Raw genomic sequence first — 19,077 nt, 5'->3', positions numbered from 1 at the left:
AAAGTTATCATGCTTTTCTGATCAGTGATTATACTTCTGGAATTATTTTGTAGCCTCTACAAAATTACCAGAGAAAAATATTATACTTCAGATGGCTCTATTGTATGCTTCAACTATAATCTCCTCTGTGAAAAAACTGCGTAGGAAATTTTAGTTCCTTTTTGGCTTTTACCAATATACGAAAAGGGATTTCCAGGCATTAATGTCTTGAAATTTCTTTTTTCTTTGACAATGATAGTAGATTAATACTGTAATCAGAAGGATTTTCTTGGTTTGCAAACCTTTTGGCTACATTTCTACTTCTCTTTAGATTTATTTTTATGATTGGGAATCAGCTGGAAATTATTGTGATTCTATTTTATTTTATGAGGTATACATTCTTGGGGCCAGTAGAGAGAGCTGTACAGAAGCAACGTGATTCTATTTTTTTATGACTGGCCAATACGATAGATGAAATTTCTTCCGTGAATGTTGGTTTGAAATAATCACATCTTAGAGATCATATCTTTGTCTTATGAAAAGGATTAGATACTTGTCTTACGTTAAAACTGGAGTCTACAAAAACAATTCAACCGATTGTGATTATATGACTCAAGAAGAATTGGAAAATGAATGTATCTACAAATTATATACTATGTAACTGATTTTTTTGAAAATTCAGAGCTCTGTGTTCTGATAAGAGAGTAGAGATAATAGATCATTCGGAGTTTAGTGTAATGAATGAGATTGTACCGAATGACTTCGAATAATCATATATACTGTCGCACATGAAAAAATGTGAATCGTGCGTGTAACCACAATAATAAACACCGATTTGTCCAGATAATGGCATGTAATGAGCTGCTCCTACTGTAGTTATGAGAGCACTTTCATCGACCGTTCGGCGCTAAAGTAGTGGAGCAAGTTCAACGATCCAACGTCGTCGGCTAATTGTTTCTACCTGTAGAAACTGAACTTGGACGGACTATTAACCGTTAGACTTGTTTACCACAAATTCTAGTACTTTCGAAATAAAACACTTATCATGAAACGGAATTTGAATCTTTTTTGAAGGAAAAAACAATAAATAAAATAGTTTTTGTAACTCTGGTGTACAATTGTTATTGTTGTACATTATCAGTTCAATATTGAAGTAGGAAAAGGTTGGATAATATTAAGGTTGATTAATTAGTAGGGGAATGGAGGAACTCTAAAAAGAACAAGAAGAATGAGGGAGAAAAAAGTATGAAGAGGGGGCAAGATGAACCATACTATTTGATTATGCTTGAATCATGACATTAGCCAGAGCTGTATGCGCTCGAAATTTGAACATCAAGCAGGGTTTTATGGGTGAATGGGGTGGAGGTAAATAGAGACATCAGAAGAATGGTTGTGGATCTGAAATTGAATCAGCTTTAAAATGTGAAAGATTTGAGATTTTTGTCCACATTATGCCAGGGCATGGTTCACTATATATGAATTGCGCCTTTGGTGACCTGGACCCCTTTCTGATCATTTTTAAGGCCCATCACACATTGTTCTGTTATGATTTTGCTATTCAAGTAATAAATACTTAGTAAATAAGTAAATAATACAAGTGAATAATACTTCAAGGTATTTTTTCGAATGTATTGTTTCGCAATTTTACTGTATGAGAGCAATTCTATTACTGGAAAAAACAAAATAAATTAAAACTACTACTAAGAGAGGGAGTATTAATATTAACCCTGAGCCAATTTACCGACCGGGGCCTGCATAATGTTTAATTATTCAAAATATTCTTCGGGAAATTGAGTAGAAGTCTTGAGAATGTCAGAAATTGGGAAAAAGAGAGAGCAGGAAACTGAACTCACAAACTACACATTTTCATTGTAGACCAATGGTTTATATATATATATATATATATATATATATATATATATATTCAATACTGTTTTTCTCTTGTGTCCCATAATGTGCATTGATCCCGGTTCAAACCCACTCAGAGCTAAAAGTTTTTGATCAGGTCACTCCCGTGTTATCGGGTGGGCACGTCAAATTGTCGGTCCCGGCTGAAGTTGACAGTCGTAAGGCCCACTGACGGCTCAAATGATAATTATATTCGGGCGAGGTGGAATTTCCGTCAGGAACTCACCACCAATAAAAGCCATACGAATATTATTATTAATTAGTAGATTGGTGTATTTTTGGTTCAAGTTTCCGGGAATACCTGAATTTATTCAATTTCTCAGTTTCTCATCAAATATCATATAATTAGTTCATAATTCAGTATATAATTTGATAAAATTATATATTTTATCAGTATAAAATTCAATATATTATTATTAGGTATGTGCATTGATTCATTGAATTATTGTGAATGCCAAAGTTTAGTCTAAAAGCATTCTCCAGTATCACAAACAGTATTATTGTTCTCCTTTCTGGACAACTGTTCTCATTGAATAAAACCGATTTGCACAAGATTACTAATTGAAGGTGTGTACCTGTGTACCCCATTGTTTATATGAGAACAGCATTGTATAGACTGGTCTGATTCTTGAAATAACTTGACTAGATAGTTGCTTATTACTCCAGTTCATAATAAATGAGCCAAGGTTGCCTGCGTGATTCAACAACACTTGATAATAATTTATTATGAAACAGATTGTGAAAGGAACTGCTCCTCCGGCAACAGGATCTATTGACTCGGAACAATATCACACGACTCTGATCAATGCTAGCGTCAAACGCTAAACACTATTCCAATCCGATCAGAATGGAATTTCAATTGCTTATGAAGATTATTATAGCTGGGATCATCAGTATCTCGAATTAAAAACCTTGGTCAAATGCTTAAATGATTATTTTCACTTTTTCTTTGGCTCTTTTTCCTAATCCTTCTTGAAGATGTGAATTAGGTATGATTAATTCACTCACAATTAGTATTATCACAGAATATAGCATATTGTATTGGTATTATATACTTATTAAGTAAAGTTTCAAGCAATTATCATATCCATTGGAAAGTATCTGACATTGAGAGTATCAATCAAGTGTGAAAACTGATAATTAAAATGGTGTGTACAAAACTATTTGTTATTTGGGATCGAACCCGGCACCTTCTGATAGCCAGTTAGAGATTCTAATACTAAAACACTGCTTGCCAATGAATTTCTGATGTGCTTAGAAAACGAATAGTCTACCATTGGTTTTCATGAGAGTGTTCACACTTGGAATAAACACTCCTATAAACCGCAGTGGTATTTTTTAGTACTCAGTAGAGCAGAAACTCATTTGAATAACCAGCGCTTACATGTCATCATCAAGCAATCTTTGGTTTAGACTTTAGAGCGTTCATCTTATTATAATGAACCAAGCTGCCACAACCCAGTCAGACTATAAATATGGAAATAAAGATTCACTGCAATTATTTAATTACTTTTGAATAAATGAAGTTTTCAATAGCAATTATTTCATCATTACTTCGTGTCCCTCATAAAGATTTACAAACTATTTCTTGAAGTACCGCTGTCGATAATCAGGTTCATACGGGATACAAGAGACAAAAAAAGATTGTTTACATTCGTATTTCACTTTCACTAATAACCTTACAGGAGCTATTGAATGTTCAACCTAGAGTCGATGATACTTAGCGCTCTCATAAATCAAAAAGGAGCTTTCCATTCTCAAGAGCAGAATAATTTTGTGTTGACTACCGTATTCTCATTCAGCCCCAGTATATCATTCAGCTATTATTATTGTAAACCGTGTGTATTTGTTCCGGATCGCTCTTCAACTCTATTGAAGGGCGACTACCTGCGCGGACATGCCCGTTCAAAGTTTACTATACCAATATTTGGAGTTGAGGCTACAAACTGAGGTTTTGAATTTGTCGTGGCCTTCTCAAGGCATTCTCTCATTTTATCTCCATACGTACCTTTCCCAAGTGATTTATAACAAGCAAAGCTTCTCATACAATGATCCACGTTTAGTTATGATTAATCGAACATGAGAATCGGAATACTAAGATATGTTTTATAATTATTCTTTTCAATTATAGACTAAGGCCCGGTTGCATAAAAGCCGGTTAATTTCACGAGAAACAAACAGAGAAGGCCTTTTTGATACGACGGTTTCTCTGATAGGTTCTCGTGGAATTAATCATGATTGAAATTTAACCGTTTTTTGTGCAAACTGCACTAAAACATAAATGTAATTTATATATTTTTTCTTTTCTCTTAATGTTTATCAGAGATTGACAATGTTGTAATAACCGAAACCGGTCTTTCTAAGTATTAATAGATCTGTGGTTTTTTGACAATTTCTTAGTCTTTTTCATTCAATGTAATTTATATGTTGTTAAATGTGATATAGATTCTCAATTTGAATTCTTGAATTTGAATTGAATTGAGATCGGAGACTGCAAATTATCTCTCAAATGTTAGTAGAAATAATGATAAGCTTAATTTTTCTCAGATGAGTTAGTAATTGTGATTATTGAACCAGATTTTGAATTTATTATGAAAATTTTGATTTTTTTAAAAGTGAGCCAGATGATCCTTGTTATTCATTATAATCACTGTTGAGAAATACAGTAGTACATTTGAATATAAATTTCAATGGTTCGTTTTCTATATTACTTTTTAATGATAATTGTGATGATCGTGACTTGATTGGAATCCTATATTTGTTGGGTGGATATTACTGAATACGTTGTGAATATGAATTATTGGAAAATGAAGAGAAATTCAAAGGTTGATTCCAAGGTATAATCATAGAGAACAAAAGCGTGAGTAGATATCCCACGGTATAGGGCATTTATGTCGCAACTTTTACTGTTATCTCAAGCCGATTATTGTCGATTACTGTTGATTTTTATCTCAAGCCGATTATTGTCGATTACTGTTGATTTTTTGTTGGGGTGAGAGTGTATGAACGGCACAATATGAGAGACTACCAGCGTCACACAGCATCACGGAAAGAACTACGTCGACTATGGGCTTGAGATAACAGTAAAAGTTGCGACATAAACGCCCTATACCATGGGATATCTACTCACTCTATTGTTTCTCTATCGTATAATGTAGGCCCTACAGTTTTCACTTATCTGTGGTAGACCAAGTGAATAAGAAATTATCAAATTTAATTTATTCACTCATATAATATGATTTATTGAATTCCAATATCGAAAAATATACTTTAATTGTGTGCAAGAATAAATTAATGTCATAGATTAGTCAAAAATCTAATCGAATGAAGCTCCTCATCCAATAGAGAAACTACACTATTCTAAAAAAATCATAAATTATAATACAACATGTGAAATAATTAATATTCGTCAGATGTACTATTCATACCGAAAAATGTTTTTGACTCTTGCAGAGCTGACTCATCTTGAACGTGGTTGAACGGGCCGAATCCATTGATGCTGAATGATCCTGATTTGACTCCATGATATGAAGGCGGAATTACTTGGTTGAAACGTAGATTGGGTGCGTTTTGAAGGCTAGATGTGTAATGGTAGTACTGTGGGGGCACATCTTTGGATTCTTGAAAGTTTTTCTTCTTCAAAATCGACTTAGGTGTAGTTTGGTTTACGGGCGTACTCGAATTATTTTTCTCATCACTTCTGTTGTTGCTGGATTGCTTGGTTGAAAATTTAAAATATCTATCATCATTGTCTGTGTTAGATGACGCTTGATGAGACGGGTTGAAGAATTTCTCAAGACTTCTGTAATCATCCAGGTCGTATTTGCCCTTAGAATTGAGTATTGATAGAATTTTATCTCTATCTAGTTGGTCATTGATGTTTTCCCTGGAGTTACCTTGTCTTTCACCGGAGATTCTCCTGCTAGTTTCCTGCTTGACGGAAGATTTGATTGGTGAGTTATGTATCATGAATCTACTGGGGTCTTCAAACAATTCTTCATTTGCAAATGAGAACTTATCCCTTGATAGATGTGCATTAGAATTGGCAGTCAAACTTTTCATATAATTTCTTGCCTGCAATAGTTCTCCAGGAGCTTGAAATTCTGATCTTTGTTGATATTCATGTGTTGATCCAGTCTTCCCGATACTATTATCCAAACCTGAGTTGTCATTATCCATCACTCCCTTTTCGAGACCATGGAAGCCTGAGCTTTCATGAGCATTGAAGCTCGGTATTTGAGGTTTTTTGGGCTTTGAGATTTTCAGCTGATTGCCTTGATTTGAAGGGGCATTAAAACTTGCTATGCCAAGACTCTTCTCGTTATCACGATTTCGATTGCTCTGTCGTATAGAATTCTGTGAGTATCCATCGTCACTATCATCAAAATAATCCGTGTTGTCATCTTCAAAATTGCACGGGCCGAAAGGGAATATTTGCTCGTCAATGAAGATCTTCTTATGTAGTCGTTTGCAGTACCAAGGGTAGCCGTTAGGTGATCCTGAGTCATCCCAGTTTTTTGGAAATTTATCGAGAGATCCTGGCCTGTTGAAATTGTTAGAACCGCCAAGCCATGGTGATCCTCTTACCAATGTTATTGAGTTGCTGATAGTGATAAATGATACAGCAATCTGAAATGAAGTTGAGCAAGCTTTGTTTAAACAATATTACACAATCATAAAAATAATAATTGGTATAATTATTTCAAATATTATTTGATAACAAAGTCTTCACTTATAAACAGTTGATTTCTATTCCACCAGCCAGATCAATTATTTGTAATACAAACCTATGTAAAATAATCATAACCGATGGAATTATCCGACTGCATAAAGGGCCGGATTTAGCAAATTGATGCCCCTAGGCCCAATAGTTTTCCGCCGTGACTAGTTAATATTACTGTCTTAAAACATGTTTTGAAAATCTGTAGCATGCCTATTATGTTTGAATGAACATGCCTATTATATTTCCTTGAACATCATGTTACGGTGTAACTTCATAATCATCGTATTTTTCAAACATAATATTGCTCAGATTTTAAATTCGGTGGTCCTGTTGCACAAAAGCCTGTTTAATTTTGATCATGATTGGATGCCACGAGAACCAATCAGAAAAAGCTTTTTTGAAAGCGGAGGCTTCCTTGATTGGTTCTCCTGAAATTTAATCACGATTAAAATTCAACAGGTTTTCGTACAACTGAGGCTCAGTTTAATTTAATGTTAAGTTCAATGTAAATGTTAATCAGTTCAATTTAATGTCTGGAAAACCAATCAAGGAAGCCTTCTTTTTCAAAAAAGCTGATTGGCATCCAATCATGATCAAAATTGAACAGGCTTTTGTGCAACAGGCCACAGAATTTGAAATCTGAGCAATATTCTTCTTGAAGAATATGATAATTATGAAGTTACATCGTATATGATGTTGAAGCAGTAATTAACATAATAGGCATGCTATAGATTTTTAAATCATGTTTTAAGACAGTAATATCAACTAGTCAGGGCGGAAAACTATTGGGCTTTTGTGCAACGGGGCCACATAATTTAAAATTTCGAGTATTTCAGAGGAAATAATCTTTGTGGAGTAAGACAGAACCAAATCAATGAACAATAAAATATGGGAGTGGTTATGCTAATGTAAGCCACGCCCCAAGTTCTAAGAGCAGTATCATTGAACAATGGCTTGTGGCATTCAGTAACTGCTTGCTTCCTATTGGTAGTGAGAAGTGAAAGTGAAATGGCAACTGATCAACCCATTGGCCAATTAGATAGCTCCTTGATTTTGGAGGTATGGGCTACTAACTCAGCCCTCCTACATCAATTTCAGAACTACAGAAATAGTGTGCAAAAATGAATTTTTCCACTAGCTCGAAATCTTGATTAAACCCCACAAAAATATCCTGTTAATGAGTGTACCTACTATGAATAATATAATATCTTTAATATGCATACTATTTCAATCCTATCATAATACAATTCTACATTAACGTCATCGACAGTTCAAATAAATTCTCGCTTATAAAAATTATTCATAAGACTGTGAGTCATAAAATACTGTTATGAGATGACAATTCTTGCATCTTATGCTCATTTACATCATAATTAATTATCTTCAGTTTCGCATAATTACTGTTGATAGTTCTCACTAAAATTTGGATATCATAGGTCTACAATAAAACATGAATAACAACACAGAATAAATTAAATAATAACTTCGATGATTGATGATTATTATAATAATCCACTTGAAACTCACCTGCAGGAGAACAATTCTAGGACTCATATTGAGAAGTGACTGTGTTAATTACTCAATGATCATGAACTGGATTTAATGAGTCGAGATGAACTCTATTTATTCAGCTCATATCAGCCAGGCCTCTTCTCTGATTGAAAGTTTCACATTTCATAGGTACTTTTTGAATTTCATTATCGATTGTTACGAGCAAGGTTGATCAGTGCTAGATTACATGTTTTCATTACTATCTCATTAAACTACACATTAATGAAGGATAGAGTTCTTCAAGGGCATTACCATAGCAAACAGAAGGCAAAATGTATTTTGAATTGAGAATGAAAATCAAACGCGGAAGTCAAGGTCGATTGTTCGTTGAACTCCGAATTAAAACTGGAAAAATAATACTTTCGATATCTTGTTTCCAAACTTGTTGTCAGTTTCCAAGTTTGCTCAGCTTACGAAAAGTCTACTTGTTGTGGGCAACTTTCTCCTCTGCTGGTTTGATTTACAAAATCTTGTGGTTTGTGTTGTCGGCACATGGAGTAGATTTGTAGACAGTTTTCCACTACCAAATTGAAAATATTTCAAATCCCTAGCAAATTTAAATTTATGTTTTAGAATGAGACACATAATATCGATTATAGATTTTTTCACGTTTCTGTTCTCCTCTATTATAATTTCAACTTAATTTAACTTTTTTCCTCAAGTGAATCATCATAAACATATAATGTAGCTCATCTATAAACACCATTTTAAAAAATTAGACCCATATTCATTCTTAAATCAAAGTTTTGACTGCGTAATATCAGAGACAAGAATAATATAGATCCTTACTTATCCTTCATCTATGGTAATATTGAGACTCTTGATAGATAATATTAGATAGAGAATTAATGTGCAGTAATTTAGTTATCATTACAGAGACTAATTGCTTCAACTTTTGTGATACCTTCTAGCTCGAATTTGGATGACAAGTTGACAAGTCAGTACCGTCATAGAACGTGTATACAGGAATCTTCCTCTATGGTGATTTTAAAATATTGTTATTGTGATTATAGTGAGATTGTATGATAATTTCCAACATCTTAGCAGACTAAACTCAATACTTGCATTTTATCATTCGAGAAGGCAGAAGGTAGTATATTAGGTAGAAGCACGGAATAAACATACCGTAGTGCTTCTCTACTCTGTGGTAGAAGGTTCTTGGGCATCGTAGTATGAAGTACTTTATTTACTTTACCCTCGTGAATTTTGTTTCTATGTCTCGACTTATCAGTTGTAAACAAATCTTAGAAATGGATTAAGCTATGCCCAACAAACATAAATGTATTGATACTTCATTACTTCACAAAAATTTAATGAATGTCTGATGAAAAATGTTGTTTTCAAGTCTTGCTATAATATTTATCTTTTAATATTTCCAGGTTCGGTGAAGACGAGTCTATTGTCAGGATCGCAATTCAACATAACTTGGCACTTGGCCTACCCTCACCGCGTAAGTGAAGTTTTCATTTATTCTTTATTATCAACCATCACTTTCCATGAATAATGCATATCACAGAATAAGTTACAGTCAACTACGTATTTTCAAAAAAAAAAAAAAATAGAATTTTGTATCTCAACATATCTTTATACTTTAGAATTGTCAGTTGTCGAAGAATCTTATTTTTGATTGTTAAGATTGATGGAGTGAAATTCATGAATCATTCTCTGATTATATGAATAACTCTGCAAGAAATTTGAAATAATACAACATTGGAATAATATTATTGTATTAGTTTGAATTGCATTGATTGTCAAACCTTTTTATCAAAAATTGAGATCAATCCTTGTGTCTTTCAAAAAATGAATATTAATCTCTGCTTCCAGGATTCTGGATTCTGAATTTTTCTGCGTAATAAGATTGAAACTTGTACAATTCAGTTTTTGTGTCCCATTTAAAAATCTGTTGCATGTGAATGAAATTGCACTTGGTTGTTTGTAATATTGACTTATATGGTGACTTTACCGTTAATCCACTATTTTTAGGAGGAAACTTCAGTTTCAGTAGTCTCCTGGAATGGATTTCCGCTCTCATTTCACGAATAACAGCGCTAGTTAACTTGAATGGTGTTTCACAATTATTCCAGTCATATTCTGATTGATTGAGTCACAAATTATCGTGCTAAACAAACACACCACTACTATTTTTTGTGCTGCAAGTTAAACCCTTCCACAATTCAATCACATCACTCTACGAAGAGAAGACTTTTCAGGTTCACCGTAAAATGATTTATTCGTTGCATTTCATAGTTGCATGATAAAATGAACTGTATAGAACCCATTGCAATGATGCCAAGATGAGGTTGAATTGAACAGATTTTAATAATACTCCAAAGTCTGGTTCGATTCCCGGTCTGGGTACAATTTTTTGGACAGTTTCATTCAACGAATCTCCTTCTTTTATTCAGTTCTATGGTCAATGTTTGCAGTTGCAGGAATCCTTAGTTCTATTTATATATGTCGTATATTGGATATTCGAATTAATTATCATAATTTTAATAATATTTCCATTAGTTCAATTACTATTCATATAACCCTTCTCAGTTTTATAAGTATTCTATCAAGGTGTTCTCCGGCTTGTACTTTCGTAAAAAACAAAGCTAGTGGGCCAGGTGGGAGCGTGATGATGGGTAGGTGGGTAGGCTATAATTATTACCCCTTACATATGGGTAATATAGTTACGGTAGGTAGTCCCTAAAGTGTCTCCATAGTTCAAATATGGTAAATAATACTGTATTCAAAATTTGTCTCAGCATCAGAGCATATACAGTCCAGAGAATATTTTTCACTACTAGACAAACATGATTGGTACATGATAAATATTACTCTCAATGATTTCAGTGATTAATGAATTCTATACTCCCTGCCTACACAATCAATTAACAAAAATCAGAACTTGAAGATCGATCTTTTGGGATGAATTAGGTTAAATGAAGACTTGTTCACATTCTTCTAGGAGAGGATTTTAAGAAGATATTTATTCTAATTTGCAACCCGCCCATTATAGTTGGCAAAAAAGTTAAGTATCGTAGAATTCAAAGTTCTTGTTCAGAAATACATCAATTCCGAACGTTAAAGACAATTTATTCTACTGCATCATAGCTTATTGGGAAACAGTGCTGTTGAGTGATTGCCTTCCACCGTCAAGCTTTCATCCTATGAATAAACTCACACTCACGTCTAAAAACTCGTGACAACTGACAAAGAAGATTCGTGGCACTTTTGTCCGAATTTAACAGCTAATAAATTTCAATCTGCACGCAGAATCTATTCATTGTGACAATAGGCGAATTTGAAAGTGAATGTTTTGCTACTTACGTATGTTGTTTTGTTAAACTTCTAATTATAATTAATATTATTGTAGTGATTCAAGCTCACGACAATGATTACCCAATTGATGAGAGGGACATTTTCGAAATAACGTATCTTATTTATTCATTTACTATAGGTACTCCACAATCACAATATCAAATTAATGGTTGGGAGAGAATCAACAGGATAAATCCAAAACTGTTCTCTCCCTAATAGTCCAAAAATAGTGAAACTGATAAAAATAGTCCAAATGAGGTTATTAAAACACTTTTATAAAGATCACATAAATTTACAGTCCAAATATATATTATCCTAAAAACCTTATAAGTACTGTATTGATGCTTAATGTTAATATTTTGTTATAAAAAATAGATGGGATTAAATTATCCATGTTCATATTTTCAACAAGTTTTGTTTCGAACTATTGTCTTACTATATCTAAGAATAGGAAAGGAGTAATCTTAAAAATACAGCAGAAGTATGGCATTTTTATATCACTTCATTTTTATATCTTGAACAAGAAATTGTTTTAAAATAAGAAAGCGACATCACTTTACAACCTTGCTCCTCGGGAATTCGATAGAATATATGAGATAATCTACCCTTTTCGAAATGATTATCACATTCGTCCAGCAAAATAATATTTTAATAGATCTGAGTTCTAGCACAGAACTTATTCTTGTCTGTAGTTATAGCTAGGCTATATCAGTGATTGAGCCCTTATATCTTTGATGTTGTAGAAGCAAAATACAAAAATTGATACATCATTTTGTTAGTTATTTGATGACTTTTCATTCAAATTCACTCTTGTTGTTCATTTTGATGCCCCTTTTGAAGACGAAAGAAGAGCAAATTGCATCAAAAAGTGAATTCAATAAGTAATTTGATAGTGACCCTGAAAACTAGTGCTCTTTTGTATTCTTACAACGCATTAATATCACCTTCAGGGCTTCAGGTAATGAAAGTTTTATCAATCTAAATTCGCTTCATCACTTTGAATAAAAAATTGAATACAATATATCGCTGTTTCAAATTCAGTTCTAATAATGAAATGACGCTTTTGTAGGGTTTGCATTCATATTCACACTGCAATAGAACCGCAGAGTGAAATAAATCGACGCGACACAATGATGGATCATTTCAATTATAAAGTAAGATCATTCAGTGGTCCAGAGAGAACACTTTCTCTGAACAATACCATTTTCAGCATTCTATAATAGACTTTCATTGTTACAATCCTCAGGCTATCTCTAGTATTAATTCTAATAAGGACAAATGGAAGTTGAAGAGTACTCATGCAGTGGTATGGAGGAAGGAATAGTCCGATGAAAGTGAATACATGCCTTTGATCAGCAATAAAAGTGATAAATTTGCATTATTCATTGAAGAATATCTATAGTGACTAGTAATAATAGAATGTTATATTACATTCTGTAATATTAGATATTACATATAGAAGTGTAGAAGTGATAGTCACTTCAAGAAGTGAAGACACATATAGAAGTGATAGACTATAATTATATAGAGTATAGAATGTAATATTACCTATGTAATATACAATACTACATTCTATTCTCACTGGTAGTGATGTACCAATTGATTCATCAGCAGCAGTTTTTTCAAACTCATTTTAAGCTTTGCTAAAAGTGATGACATCAGCTCCACTAAAACTCCTCTCTCTACATTGGATATGGACATATGGTCCCCATCGTTCTATCATTCTTATATTATGTTTCAAATATTCAAGTTATCTAAGTTAAGAATATCCAATAGCTTCTTAGCTATTATTCTACTCATCTACTGTCTGCTCACTACTTATTTATGAGGACGGTTGGTTGTTACATATTCAGACGCGTGTGGTAGGTACTGGCATTGTAGATGGGTTGGGGTGTTGAAGTCATTTGCTTCTTCCAATTCTTCAATAATTATTGTGTCAAAGTAAATTATTGTGAGAGAACTTAGCATATTTCTGAAAATTGAGTTTGAGATTTTGAAAATTGAGAGAGTTCCTTCTGAGTGGGTAAAATTATTCCTTGTAAATTGATTAGTTGAGAAGAGAATTCAGCTTCTTGCCAAATCAAGCTAAACGTTTTACCTCAAACTCTTGTTAGCCAGCTCCTAAAACCATATTCTCATCCAGTAACAATGCTCCTTTCTCTTCTCTTGTTCGTTTTGTTTTGCTCACACGTTCCACTTTGGACGCTCTTTTTTGTTCCATTGACGTTCGAACAATATTCTCAAGTGCTTGGTGTTGCAGACGTGCAATGATAGGCTAATTTTCATTATAAGTAAGGCGAATTGCATTCTGATATGTGTATGACGAAACTTGAGAGTCGAGCTGTAACAGCGCTACGTTGCTTGCGGTATGTGGCTCACAGCGAAGAACATTAATTCCTAGTAAATGTTTCAATGATCATTGGTTGAGGAGGGTGAACCACTGATAAGAATAGCTTATTTTATCATAGAGCTAAAGATTGTCCTCTGTATAGAGTTGAGTCACTTCTGTTTTGATCCTCATCACTGTCATTTCTCATTTAGACTTTATTTGAAACTGCAATATTTTCGTTCGGAATTTTCATAAGCACACAATATCTCTCTTTCTTATCAGGCGAGTAAAAGGTTGTATATTCTATGAGTTGTGGCCCTGCAGTATAAAGTGGAGTTTAGTGTACCTCTGTCAGATCACCTCTGCCATATCACTTAGATAATGGGTAAAAGGAGTGGGATAAAGCTACTTATACTCCGACTAGTACTATAGTAGCCTAACAGTGGTAGCTTATGAGAATGTATAGGTTAATGCAAGTGATGTGGGAGCCTGTAAAGCAGCATGACAATACATTTTTATGAAGGAGAAGAATTTATTGTAACGGCATATCGGAGAATGGCACTGGCACCTGTGAGATGAGGATGATCCGCTGCATCAGTGTTCAGTGGCCGCCGAGATTCGTTCCGTCGTCTTCTGTTGATGAAACACAAAAGGCGTCGATGATGATCATTAGACAGCATACCGGTCTTTGTCATGCTTCTCATCCTCAGGCCTAATGCCGCCAATGCTATCAAGCGGCTTGTCTCACAGGATACCAAAGGCTTTTGTCTGCCTTAATACTTATCTACACTTCATCAAAAGCTTGCATGGAATCTCATCAAGTATTTTGAAGGTCAAATTTTATACTGTTGTTCAGTTTCAATTTGGGAGCTATCTTAACTTGGCTATGGAATATTCTATTAGTTCTATTGATCATGAAACACGACGTGATTCATGCTATGATTGTTTGGGATCAGTGATTCATGTTATGCAAGTTTGGAGGGAGATGAATTTATTTTTTATTGCTCAAAGTTGATTATGAGCCGATTATGGATATAAAAAATCAGTTTCCATGATGTAGGCCATGTGCATATACACAATAATAATGTAGATTAAGTAAGTGATCATTGTGGGATAGGTCACAGATTATAATTTTGGATCAATGTGAAACTTTTTTTACCTTATGTTGCCTTCCCCCAAAGTTGTTTGAATACTTTAATTGCGAAATCTATCTCTTTATTATGAGTTTGAGAGAAATTAAGTAATTGATCTGGGAAAATCGGAATTCGATTCTCTATATTGGAAATGGAAATACTATAATTCTGAATTCGAATCTCTAATTCGATTTTCTATTCGAAAATCGGAACTCGATTATATTGGACCATATTGGAAATGGAAGTACTACAATTCGATTCTCTATAATTGGTATATTGGAAATACATGATATACTATGTTCATCAATTTGTTCACATTCCCTCACTAATGTTCACTTTCATTGAATATTTATTATTATTTTTTATTATATTACATCATGAGTATATTATATGAGAATGGAAAATGAATATGATTTAAATTTAACACATTTTTTTCCGATTTCAGGGAGGATTCAAGTTGCAAGTGCTAGACCAGCTGCTGAGGCCGGTACTTGATTTAACCCCTGTTACCTCTAATTCAGAATTTGTACATACTGATGTCACGTAAGTAACTACCTCATTTATTTATTGAAATATGATTTTCAGTTGCGTTTACACCGGAGTTAATAACACGAGTTATTAACAAAAAGTTATTAACTTGACTGAATCGTCAAAAATTTCTCTTGACAAAAATTAATAATGCATGTTTCTAAGGCTATGTACACATGGTAGCGTCGCACCGCGCGGTGCGATATACAATGGAGCTAATGGCAGCGTCCACATGCACAGCTCACTCAAATGTGGACGCGCCGCGCACTGCGCCGCCCAGACTTTCAACCTGAACCGCGCGGCGACAGCGCAGTTCCCAGTACACTACAGTCAGTTGGACTGTACACATGAGAGCAGTCGGACGCCAGTTTTGATCTAGTTCACTTGTTTTGTGTAGTGATTTTACAGCAACTCTGTTCAGTGTGCAGCCATGGAAATGAACAATTTTGACACAGAATTGTTTATAGAAGAAGTAAAAAGACGACGTGTCATATGGGATATGGCGAGTCCTGATTACAAGAACAGAACAAGAACTTGATGCCAAGTCGTCTTTTACGATCTCCAACAACTCGTCAAAAGATGAAATCGACATTCGCAAATAGTTAAAAAATTTGGGTTTGTATTTCCTCAAGTTAGGGTAAAGTGTCACAAAAGCACCATGCGTTAATCTATTGGTCAAAATAGGGTGAACGCAAAAGTTTCTTTGCCTTCGTTTTCTCGCTTTATATCTATGATACACAAGCCACATACATGTTACCTCTTCAACTTCCATTGCTAAACTGGAGGTGGACGCCGCGTATAAAACGCTTACATGTGTACAACTGTAGAATTTTGGACGCGCGTCGCACCGCGCGGTGCGACGCTAACATGTGTTCATAGCCTTACAGAAAATTCCTTGTTATTAACAAGATCTTGTTATCAATATAATTGTCTTCCATATGATTTTATTTAACGAGACTATTCATATGATATAACAGCCGGAATAAAAAGCAAAAAATTGTCTTTAAATTTGAATTGAAACATGTGTGTGATCATTAAAATAATGATCTTCATCTGATCTAATGTAAATAAATTAAAATGCGTTTACACCATAGTTTAAAACAAAAGCTTTCAACATAAGTTAATAACATTTTCTTTTGGCTGCTAGTCTTGTTATCAACAAAAGTTAATAACTTTGTCACGTGTTTTGTCTGCAGCTGTAGTTATTAGGGAACAGCTGTAGTTGTAGGGTAGGGATGCTGGGCGAGGGGGTTGCGGTGGAGATATTAACAAAAGTTACCGACTCTCGATGGATAACATAAATCTTGTTAATAAAAAGGAATTTTCTGTTGAAAACACGAGTTATCAACTTTTTTCAAGAGAATTTTTTGTCGATTCAGTCAAGTTGACAACTTTTTATTAATAACTCATGTTATCAACTCCGGTGTAAACACAACTCAACATAGTGTTATTAAATTTTGTAATTAACATCAGTTGATAACAAAAATGTTAAAAACTTGTGTTATTAACTCCGGTGTAAACGCAGCTTAAGGATTGAATAACAATCATTTTGAAAATAATTGGTATTTGCGGATTAGTAAACAGGAATGAAGGGATTTAGCAGTAAATCGAATACATATCTTGTTTCATTTGAAAAAAGTATGTTATTGGAATGTGGTTCTCAGAATGTAATAGAGAATGTAACAGTGAGGTTTCTGTTGTTGTGGCCAGCAGTCAGTGTTTAAAATGCCAACTGATGAATTTTTTTATAGGGAGGGTAATACCTGAATTTTTTCTATATTTAGGGAGGGCGGTTCACCCCTGTCACATCTAACAAGAATGGAATACACATTCAATTAAATTGATTGGAAAAGTATTAATCAATCAACAACTTTTATACTGATGAAGAAAGCATGGATGAAAATAATTGGTTCACTTCCGTTTACCATCGAAAGCTTGCGAATTCTGATTCACTCACCTAATGCGAATAAATACGAGTAAAACTAGACATTTTTATCTATTTTTTTTTTAATTGTTCCTGTTGCAATTATTCATTTGATACTTGTTGATCGGAGCATGAATTTCGATGGAAGAGAATCACGTTTTGAACTTAACCTGTCCAATTAATTTACTGTAGTAAAATATGCTTGTATTATTCAATTATTATCAATCCAAATGATTTAATAATAATCAATTTCTGTTACAGAGCTCAATCTTACCCAGTTAGATTACCATCTGACTTCGAATGTAAAGACTGCACAATAAGGTTACTACGAGAAGCAAAGGAGTGGTCCAATAGTTATAGGTTCTGGTCATGTGCCGATGTAGATATTAAACCTAGTGAGTATTTCCAGAATTTCTTATGTGTTATTGGTTTATTTCATCACTGAAAACTCTAGAAATTGGTCTGGCATGATTATTGCAGACTAGGTACAACTTATATAGTTTCAAGTTTTTAAATTTCTTCAACTTATATGGAGGTACTGCATATAGTACTGTGATACAATAATACTGTCATGCTAATTTAGACTTTGATGCTCAATCTTTTCCAGTTAAAATTTTCCGTTTAAATTGTTTCTGAAGCCAGATAATTGGAAAACTTAAATAAAACTTTGCATAGATTCACATAAATGAACTTACTGCCTTACTGTTGAACATACACATAACTTATTACTGCCACATCAACTCACACATAACTTACTGTTACTGCCAAGTTAAAAGGTGTGAAAATCTTAATGTATCATTTTAGAGACGTTCTTGGTCAATCTGACTAGATTTAGATAATCCTTATTTGTAACAAGTCAACTATATAAAATTCGAATGGTCTTCTGAGAGTTTATTGAATGTAATCATTCTATTATATTCAATTTTAATCAAATCAAATTCAAAATTTCTAGTTTATTTCTGGACTGAAAAGTGGACTAAAATCAATTCAAGTGGATAGCATAACCTATAATTTTTATTCATTCATAACTCTACCTTCATTGTATTATCTATCATTCATCCCATCATCATCACCTAGGATTGAAATACTTCTAGAAAGTTGCCTTTGTAAAATGATAAATACTAATAAAAAAAATCAATAATACATAATTTTCTTTTCGCAGGGAAATCATATAAAGAAGACTGCAGCGGTCATGGCCGCTATTACTTGTCAAGGTGCCAGTGTGATCGGTTGTACTATGGGCCACGTTGCCAATACAGGGACGAGTGCTTAAATAACCTGGACTGCGGCGACAGAGGGCGGTGCGTCGACATCCAGGCGACAACCGCCCCCCGCAAGCAGTGCTATTGTGAGCTCGGCTGGTTCGGACCTGCCTGCACCAAACGTTAGTAGTCTACTGATCCAGTTCACAAGAACTTATAGCTTACACTAAGATTCATCGCAATCCAACAACATAACATAGCTTGCACCAATATAATAATAATAATAAATTCATTTATTCTTCCAATTGATACATTACACCAATCAGAAATTATGAAAAGTAGAGTAAATCACAACAATATTGCAAAATATAAAAATAAAGATAATAAAATAATACAATTACACGTTGTACAAAGAAATCACAATAACTCATCTACATCAATAGAACAATAAATAATTTCAAGTACCCCCAAGGACTAAAAGTCTCACAATTGAT

General features: G+C 33.8%; 2 protein-coding genes across 2 annotated transcripts in view; one reads left to right on the top strand and one right to left on the bottom strand.

Annotated features, from left to right (window-relative positions):
• The window catches only part of LOC111052315, a 99,858-nt gene that overhangs the window by 47,397 nt on the left and 33,384 nt on the right, over positions 1-19,077 (top strand). Inside the window, exons 3-6 of the mRNA XM_039419979.1 lie at positions 9,541-9,611; positions 15,375-15,472; positions 17,643-17,776; positions 18,544-18,765. Coding sequence (XP_039275913.1) covers positions 9,541-9,611; positions 15,375-15,472; positions 17,643-17,776; positions 18,544-18,765 — 525 coding nt within the window. The remainder of the gene's footprint in view (positions 1-9,540; positions 9,612-15,374; positions 15,473-17,642; positions 17,777-18,543; positions 18,766-19,077) is intronic.
• On the bottom strand, positions 5,050-8,252 carry LOC120349778. Its single transcript, XM_039420471.1, has 2 exons — positions 8,138-8,252; positions 5,050-6,516 (listed from the first exon to the last, which is right to left on the bottom strand). The coding sequence occupies exons 1-2, from the start codon at positions 8,162-8,164 to the stop codon at positions 5,287-5,289; spliced, it is 1,257 nt and encodes a 418-aa protein (XP_039276405.1). The 5' UTR covers positions 8,165-8,252; the 3' UTR covers positions 5,050-5,286.

The sequence above is a fragment of the Nilaparvata lugens genome, chromosome 2 (assembly GCF_014356525.2).
Source record: "Nilaparvata lugens isolate BPH chromosome 2, ASM1435652v1, whole genome shotgun sequence".
Taxonomy (NCBI): Eukaryota; Metazoa; Arthropoda; class Insecta; order Hemiptera; family Delphacidae; genus Nilaparvata; species Nilaparvata lugens.
This window is presented reverse-complemented; position numbering and strand designations above follow the sequence as displayed.